The sequence below is a fragment of the Temnothorax nylanderi genome, unplaced genomic scaffold (genome assembly GCF_030848795.1).
Source record: "Temnothorax nylanderi isolate EJ_2023f unplaced genomic scaffold, tnyl_v1.0 TNYL_tig0072_pilon, whole genome shotgun sequence".
Taxonomy (NCBI): domain Eukaryota; kingdom Metazoa; phylum Arthropoda; class Insecta; order Hymenoptera; family Formicidae; genus Temnothorax; species Temnothorax nylanderi.
In genome coordinates, this window is record NW_027249134.1 from 636,709 (window position 1) to 645,368 (window position 8,660).

Consider the following 8,660-nt stretch of genomic DNA (forward strand, 5'->3'; position numbering starts at 1 on the left):
ATGAGGACCCGAAGTAGTCAGACGTACATCTGTTGGCCGAGAATGCCTGATAATTAAACTTAATTTTTTTATTAAGTATTAAATCTTATCTTGTATTAGTCATTCGTTGGAAATACATTCTTCTGCTATCATGTTGCGTGGAAATACAAAAAATACAAAAAATCTGGATATGCAAGCAACATTATCTTGAGCATATATATAATACAATATGTAAAACGAGAATTTCATCGATAATTCGAACTAAAATGAAAACAGAAAATGACGGTAACCACGTCATTTAACAAATATTTTCCTTAAGATACATATTCCCCGCTGATAAGATTGCGATATTTCACGAAAAGAGAGAGTAGATCCTAGACGGCACGTGGTGAGGTCAGAATTTCAGAATCGTATGTGTGTGTGTGTGTGTGTGTGTGTGTGTGTGTGTGTGTGTGTGTGTGTGTGTGTGTGTGTGTGTGTGTGTGATTACCGCGTACGTAACCAGTATACCCTATCCGAGCGTTCCCGGTCTACGTCCACGAACAAGTCGTAAAAACCGAAGGAGATTCCCTGTCTTTCTCCTTCCGCCGCCGTAACGTCTCTTTCCCCCTTGCTTTTCACGAGGACGCGTTAACGACGACGCGGAACCCATTAACACGATTTCATCGGTGACACAAATCTTCCGTTTCTGTAGAAAATCCTGGCCGGCGCGGGGCAGGATCGCGAGACCCACGGACATGCGGCACGTGCTCGCGAACAATACGCGTGAAAGGCCACGCCTCCTATCTCTCTCTCCTTCTTTCGTTTTATGTTTGAATTTTCCACGACTTTGTGAGAGGAACGTTATGTATATGTCGTACATGCCGAGCGCGCATTTTTCGGTACCTTTATCAGTCAACTTTACGATTGTCAAACAATCTCTTTCCGTAGTCCGAATTTAGGACGACTGCGGAAGTGAGCTCAAGATTACCTGTGATTAAGGTGACCCATGGCATGAGAAATGTACAAAAAATATAGTAGAATTCATAAATAAAAGTTTTACAATTCACAAAAATACTTGAAAGATTTAATCTTTTAACATTAATTTTCTAAATGTCTCATAAAACGAAGAACATAATTTTAATAATAGGCTAAAAAGGGGACATATAATAATTTAATTTCGAAAATTTCCCAGTTTCCAACTGGATACAAGAATTGAAAAACAGGCGTATGTACAAAGTGTTGGAATTAAGGAAAAAAGAAAACAAAATAGATGGATTCTATATCAGAATAGCACACGACCGCTCCTTGCGCTCTCACAATTCCTGGAAGCTGCAATTACATATTTTTCCTTTTTTTCCCCCCCATTCCTCTCTCTCTCGTGAATCAAGTTCCCTCTCGAAGTCACGCGGTGCACAAGCTAACGACCTGGATAACCGGCCGTGATATTTCCAAAGTAACGTCATCGCTGGCCACGATGCTACGCGAGGCTATGGGTCTGGCGACAGAGGCACTCATTACAACTTCCGGTCCAGGAGAGCCGCGAGCAGGCGAGAAAGAGATGTATATAATCGACAGTCGAGTAGAGAGAGAAAGAGAGAGAGAGAGAAAGATAGAGAAAGAGAACCGACAACAACGGCCAATCGCAAGGGACGGAGACCCAAGAGAGATAATGCGAGAACGAGAAGAAGAGAGGAGAAGAGAGACGAAGAGAGGCACGGCGAACGAAAATGATCAACAAATAGCCACATCCTCACGATGGAACGGCGTATCAAACTCATTAGACGTCATCGTCGAATCGACACGATTCGAATCGCATTTCGCAGGAGGATCGCGATCTCTGGGGGAGAGATCCTGACGAGCGTCGACGAGCGAAACCGCCGGAACAGAGTCGGCGGGCGAACCGCTCGGCCACGCGAACAGGAGAACTCTCGCAATGATTCACGCCAGGTATGTCAAACTGGTTTCGCGGCGGACGCGGCCTGACCGCGGCGGGGAACCGTGGCTCTATCTACGAGACGCAATGCATCTCGTATCGGAGAAACCAGGCCAGGATATGCGCAAATCGTCTAATTCAGTTTCACGGTGCGTCAACGGAACAATTCGTGGAATTTTGAGCAAAATCTTGAAGGGACTATTCATACCTGCCTGCTCGTTCGTACACGTAAAAAAAAAAAAAAAAACACGTGGCAACTCGAGTCAGCGTGCAGTCGTGGCACCGTCTCATTCACGAGAGTCGATCAATGGTCGCAGCGGACGCGCGAGCGCATCGCGAAGGAATACACGATACACGGAGCTATTTACTCTGAAATACCGGCGCGAAAACGCGCATACATAGATCCGAGACTCGAAGGCCAGGTGACTCGAGTCGGATCAGCATTCTGGAAAAATTTTGACCGCGTTTAGTTCACCTCGGAGCAGAGGAGCGATAAAACGGTCGATTAAAAGGCACGCGCGGGATCCGGAAGGGGCAGCGGAAGGGAGAACGCGGAGCACGTACGGCGCGACTCTCGAGGCAAGGTGCGGAATTTCAAGCGCGAAGGACTGTATACACCCCGCGGGACTGTAACGTCGCTCCGCGAGCGTCGAGGGGGCCCGACGTTACGTCGCACGGCCAGAGGCCAGTATTATATCAGCTGCCTGCGGTCGGTCGTGACGATGACCGCGAAGCCGTACCCCGGCTTCCTTCCTCTCCGACGCAACGGGAAGCGGCGTCTCCGATCTCGCCGCGGCGGTTTCACTCGGTTCATTCTTCGAATTCTAAGATCGATCGACCGAAACATCGAGGCGTCGTCGCGGATTCACCCGACTATTCGCGAAACTTTTCACACGAGATACATGCATACATATACACACGTACGCGGCGCGCGAACGATGCACGGCGGGGACGTGGGGTACGTACGTCGGTTCTCCGAACGGTATTGATCGGCGCACAATCGCCGCTGACAGACGTTAAGATTTAAATGGCAAGGCCACGTGCCGCGCCGTTGTTTGAATTTCTAAACATTCCGCGAGACGCGCACGAACTTGGACGCGTCGTTCGACAATGGGGGCGCGTCTCCCCCCCTCTCCCCCCCCCCGCCCTCTCTTCCTCCTTGCCTCGTCGACAAGATTATCGCTCAATAAATGAAGGAACGATTCTTATCGCTCGCGCGCCGCTCGATTAAATATAGAACGTACGTTCTTATTGACGAGATATCGTCTTTCCTCGTAGTAAGTGGTCTATGATACGATACTTCCCGATTTCGACTACGTAAACACGACGATCGTGCGACGCGTGATAAACATTACGAAGGTTAATGAGACTACGAAACGAGTAGGCTTAACGATAAGCCTAACAATAAGCCTAAGCCTTGAAAAGGCTCGTTTGGGCAAAGTGCAACGAGGTGCTGCGTGACGTCTCGAGGCCCTCTCTAATCGTTACTTTCATTTCACTTGAGCCAATTGAGAATTTCACATCGGGCGGTCCGGTTGCATTTCCGGCGCTGTTCGAAACGCAATGCCGTTTCGGGCACTTCACTCGGCGGAGCAACGTGGCGGAACAAAAAGGCGGGAAGGGACTATTCGTCGGCACGGATAAAAGAAGCCGCGGCGAGACGAATTAGCCGTTTCGCAGAACGGTGACCGGTCTCCGCCAAGGTTGAGACCGAGAGAGAGTCATCGGTCTCTCGGCGGGCCGAGCCCGTGCAATGCAAGAATATAACCGCGTCTTTATTTATGAGTCGCGCTGGCGCGCGAGCGCGAGCGCGACGTATCGTGTCGCATCGTATCGCGCGATAGAAATCGTAAACACACTATTCCGCCGCGGTCGTTGAGAAACGGGCGGGGAAAAAAGAAGGAAAAGGCACGGGGCCGTAACGACCGCGACCTACGACAGGTTCGGGGAGGGAGGAGAGGGGGGTGGAGGAGACGGGGAGAGAGAGGACCGGATCTCCCGCCCGGTCCACGTCGCACGCCCGCGCGCTCGCGCGCGCGAAACGAAATTCGTACGTAAATTGGATTTAATTGCTCTATCGTGGCCGGTATCAAGTTTCCCGCGGCGTGCGTCGCGTTTACGGCCGTGCCAATGAACTGTCAGTGGCGCTATAATCGCGCGCGGCTCCGCCGACCGGGACGCGCGAGAGGAGAGGAATGAGAAAGAAGGAGAGAGAAAGAAAGGGGGGGGAAAAAAAAAGAGAGAAAATGACGCTCGGCGTCGCGACGCAATTTTGAGAAAAGTACCGATGGGACCTCGAGTCGTCCCAGGGACACCTTTCTCACGGTGTCGTTTAACCGGCGAGAAAAAAACGTCGATTACGAAGATAGCAATAAATCCAACGTCTACGCTCGGGCTATCCCTTTTTTTTTCAAGGATCGCAATTTTGATCGTTTTATTATTCATCCGGGAGAATTTCGAGATTCTCCCGAGTAACCCCCGCGCGTCTCGCGGCCGTGCCGAGATTGATAACGACGGTCCTCTGGCCTCTGGCAGTAAATGCGCCGCGAGAGAGAATTCGCCCGGATAAAAGAAAGGCGCGAAGAGAGAGAGACGCAAGATTTCGCAGGCGAGCCAAGCGCGCACACACAGATAGTACAGATATGCACAGACACTTACCCTGTCGGCCGACGATCTCCGCCACGTGTTCGCTGCTGGGCACCGGCACGCACTCGGTCATGTTCTGGCTCTTCTTGGAACGCGCCTCCTCGAAGACGGCCGGCGCGGCCTGCAGCGGGTCCGGGTCGTTGGTGGTGCCGTTGCCGGTGCCGGCGCCGGGGCATCCGGACGAGCCCTCCGGGATGCCGAGCATCGACAGCTCGAAGGCGAGCTGCAGGGCGCGCTGGTCCTCGAAGGTGACGCCGCCGCTTCCGCCGTTCGAGCCGCGGTCCATCTCGCTGAACAAACTCGTCGGCATTTCGGTCGATTACAAATTCTCGTATCGTGCGACACTGGAAAAGACGATAGACGACGTTGACGCGATGGTGTGTGGTGTGGGTTCGTTGAAAACGTTGCACTAGAGTCCGCGCGCTGCGGTCGACCGGGACGACGAACGTAGTCCTCTCTTTTATCGAACAAACGAGCGGTTCGGTTCCGCGCTGCCTCGAAGACGACGGGGAACGACGCGACGAAGGATACAAACTTCCACCGGAACTGGCGTCGCGACGCTACGCTGCGACTATAAAGTACGCGTAAAAAAAACTCGGAAATTCGACGCACCGACGCGCGGAAGCGGAAATGCCGTCGGCTCGATTTCTCGACGACCGTGTTACCTCTTCCGCTCGCAACGTGTATCTTGAGCTACGACGACGACGACGACGACGACGCGGAGCGCGAAAAATAGTGGTCAGTCGCGCACGAGTTCTCTTCGGCCGGGAGGCACACGCCGGTCTGCGTCGTCTATGCCGCACGTACGCACGCACCGGCAACGAAAATGGCCTTCCCGATATCCCCACTGCTTCGTCCCGCCGCCGAACGCGCGTGGTTTGTGCGGTTGTTCGTGTTCGATGAGCGGTCCCGTGGCCGCTCCGCTCTCGCGTGTTACTCGTACAGTCGCTTGGTCTTCGACCGATGCTTTCGTTCGTTCGTTTCTCCACCTCCACTTCCTCCTCCTCTTCTCCGTCGCGATCTTTCTCTCTCTCTCTCTCCCCGACTCTACCGACGACCGACGGGCGACGTAACGACGATTCGTGTCGCGCGTTGTACGGCTGCCTTGTCACCGGCCGACTGACTTGGCCGTTCGAGAGGTCGAGCCGTCGCGCGAGACCGAAACACTGAAAACGAAGGCAAGGGGCGCGCGCGCGCGCTCGTCCGCTCCGTTTCCGCTCCCTTCTTTCTCTTTCCCGCTCGCGATCCTCACCGCCTCGCTCCCTCCGTCTGTCCCACGCTCCTCTCTCTCTTTCTTTCTCTCGTTCTTCGCCTCTCTTCAACCGCGATCTTTCCTCTCTCGAAGGCAGGCGCGTGCAACTACCCTCTCGCTCGTGTTACCACTGCGACTGACTGCGACGTACTGCGACTGCGGCGGCTGTCGAAGCCGGCGCGCCGCCATGTGCCGGACGCCGGCTATGCGCGCGCCCGATTGGCCGGCCGCGTCACGTGGGACGCGCCACCCCTCCCCACCACCGAGCGCGGCGCATAGGCGCTAGCGCACCTACCGGCACCGCGCCGCAATACGTAACGCGACGCAAACGCCAAACCACGCCAAACGGCGAGGGAGCGAGCGAGCGAGCCGAACGACCGAGCGTGCGTGCGAGCGAGCGAGCGGCGCGTCGTCGCGCTCGTTCCTCGGCCTCGGCTCCTTCGACGCTACGAATGCGTGCACTCCCGTTCTCGATTGTACACACCACGCAACCCCCTCCGTTCGTGCATCCGCTCGAGCCTTCGCCAAGTTTCCCCGTGGAAACGCCACCGTTTTCGTCCCTCCGCGCCGGACGCCCGCGCGCGGTCGACTCTACCGATTTCCCGGAGCGGACGGACGAATCCCCGACCCGTAGGGTTGACTGGAAAAACACGACCGTGTTTTTGGCTCGACGCCGGGGGTGCGAATCCCCTAAGAGCCGGCCCCGACGCCCCCGACTCGAGGGTGCCTCTCGACGAAACCCTTGAGACGCGCCTCCGTCGCGATCGCGAATCGATTCTCCCTTCCGATTTTGTAACATGCAACACGATCAAGCGTTACTCTCGAATGTACAGAGTAAACGTCGTCCGCGGCGATATACGATTTTCCCCGCGAATGTCGAACGGGTCAAAGTGCAGCGACCTAGGTGGATCGTATAACGCTCTTTCTTCTCTTCTCTCCTCCCTGGCCGTCAACGGGCTTCGCGCACGATCCGTGCGCGAGGTGCGCCAACACACTTTTCCGCGCTACGCGGTTATCTCTCGCGTTTTAGCGGCGCGGGCGGGATGAACGCGAGGGAAAAGACGTTTACGAATCCGGCGAAATAACAGCGACTCTCGCGCGTCGCGTTTAGATAGATAGTAAATAAGTAAATCGCGCGTTCGTATTACTGCGAATTGGATATCCCGGTCGAATGTATCCCTCAGGAGAGCGTAGCGGGGAGAGAATCCGCCGCGTTTATCGCTCCCGCGATTTACTTAATTGATTTTTTTTCCGCAGATAGCCGAGGGACGAGGATCCCGCGACTTGTCGCGCTAAGTTCCCTCGATTATCGTCCTTGAACCTTGGCCGACGACACCGGCGTTACCGCCAGCTCTACGATAACCACTCTTGGCCATTCGCGATCAATGTAATACGATTTCAACGCTGCTGTTTAGCTAACAGGATTTTGGACGTTATCCCATTTCAGCATATCGCCCATCCTAAATTTGGCAATATATATCGCATTCGAGGGAATTTCCATTCCCTGTCTAAATTTTCGCTCTCTTTGCGTACGCGTGCAGTCTAACACTTACAATCGGTAAAATAAGCCTCCGAATTCTACATTTTGTAAAATGTGGAATGTAAAATATAAAATATATTCGTGGCAGAGATATTATAGCTACGTTTCTATTCTCATGCAAAGATGGACGATAATCGATATGTGAGATGTGTAACTATGAGTAATCGGAATTTATCGGGTGACGAGCCCGCGGCAGGACGTCGCACGACATGCCTGATCCGCGCCGACGTGGACAAGGCCGAGCGCCGAGCGAATGCCCGTCGGCCCAATATAATCGGCGGCCCCCTCTCCTCCCTTCCCTCCCCCTAATTCGCGAATCACGACCGGGCCTGGCCGACCGACCGACCACCTGCCCGACTAGCGGTTTCGTTAAGTAAGAGTGAAAAGAGGATTCCGTCTCTCTAAACCGATCTAGACGCGGCCCGCGGGAGCGAGCTTGCTCGCTCGCTCGTTCGCGCGGACCTTGAACCGAGGCGCAAACGTGATCCATTGTTCTCTGCCGACGACCCTTCGTCCTCTCTCCGACCGAGCACTCACGGGCACGGGCACTCGATTGCTCGATTTTTAGTCCGGAGGCCCCACGCCGGATCGGCGGCGGCGGCGTCGGCCCCCGTGTCCTCCATTCTCGAGGACAGACGAGGGACGGCAGCGGCCGTGGCGGGCGCCCGTTCCAGGGATCCACCGAATATACCCGCGACTCATTGTTTTCCACGTATCGGACCGATGCGCGATGGCTCGTTAAAGCGCACCTTGCGAGCGCCTCGTTGCTTTGACGTAATCGCGTAATCGCGACAAGGAGGGAGAGACGCGGCTTTCGCGCGAGAGAGCGAGACGAGAGACCTCGGCGATTCGGCGCGACCGGCGATCGGCGATCGGCCTACCTGACGATGAATTCGCTCCAAGGTGCGAGCGACTAATTTTGTTTCTCATCGCATGCCGAAAGCAACGACCCGTGTGCACATCGCCGCCGATCTCTCTTTCTCCTCCTTCAAGGCTGTCTCGCGAGACAACCAACCACCTTTTGCCAACGATCGCACCTGCCGACTGCTCGTGCTCTCGCGGCTCGCTCGTAAATACCTCGGTGTTATCGTACGTATGATTTTACAAACTCCCGTCCCTCCACGGTCGTCTCTTTCCTCGCATGCGAAACGGCGAAACGCAATCGTACGACGGATTATATTCGCGCAAACGCGTCATGCTCGGTTGCCAATCGCCGCGTCGCGTCGATTAATTCGGGGCAACGGAGAGATGATCGATAATCTCTGCCGGCCGAGAGATCCGAGGACTAATTATTTTGGAGAAAGAGAGTCTTGTAGCACCGATAAATT

The 8,660-nt window shown here is 54.5% G+C and overlaps 1 protein-coding gene across 2 annotated transcripts in view; it reads right to left on the minus strand.

Moving 5' to 3' along the window:
* Positions 1–5,931, minus strand: part of LOC139773998 (RNA-binding protein MEX3B-like) — a 59,287-nt gene extending 53,356 nt beyond the window's left edge. Inside the window, exons 1-2 of one of the 2 annotated variants that reach the window (XM_071708905.1) lie at positions 5,793–5,931; positions 4,553–4,884 (exon numbers count right to left, since the gene is read on the minus strand). In XM_071708905.1, coding sequence (XP_071565006.1) covers positions 4,553–4,850 — 298 coding nt within the window. In that variant the 5' untranslated portion in view covers positions 4,851–4,884; positions 5,793–5,931. Of the gene's footprint in view, positions 1–4,552 lie in introns of both variants that reach the window. The other variant, XM_071708904.1, reaches the window with a different exon arrangement.
* Between the last annotated feature and the right edge of the window lie 2,729 nt (positions 5,932–8,660).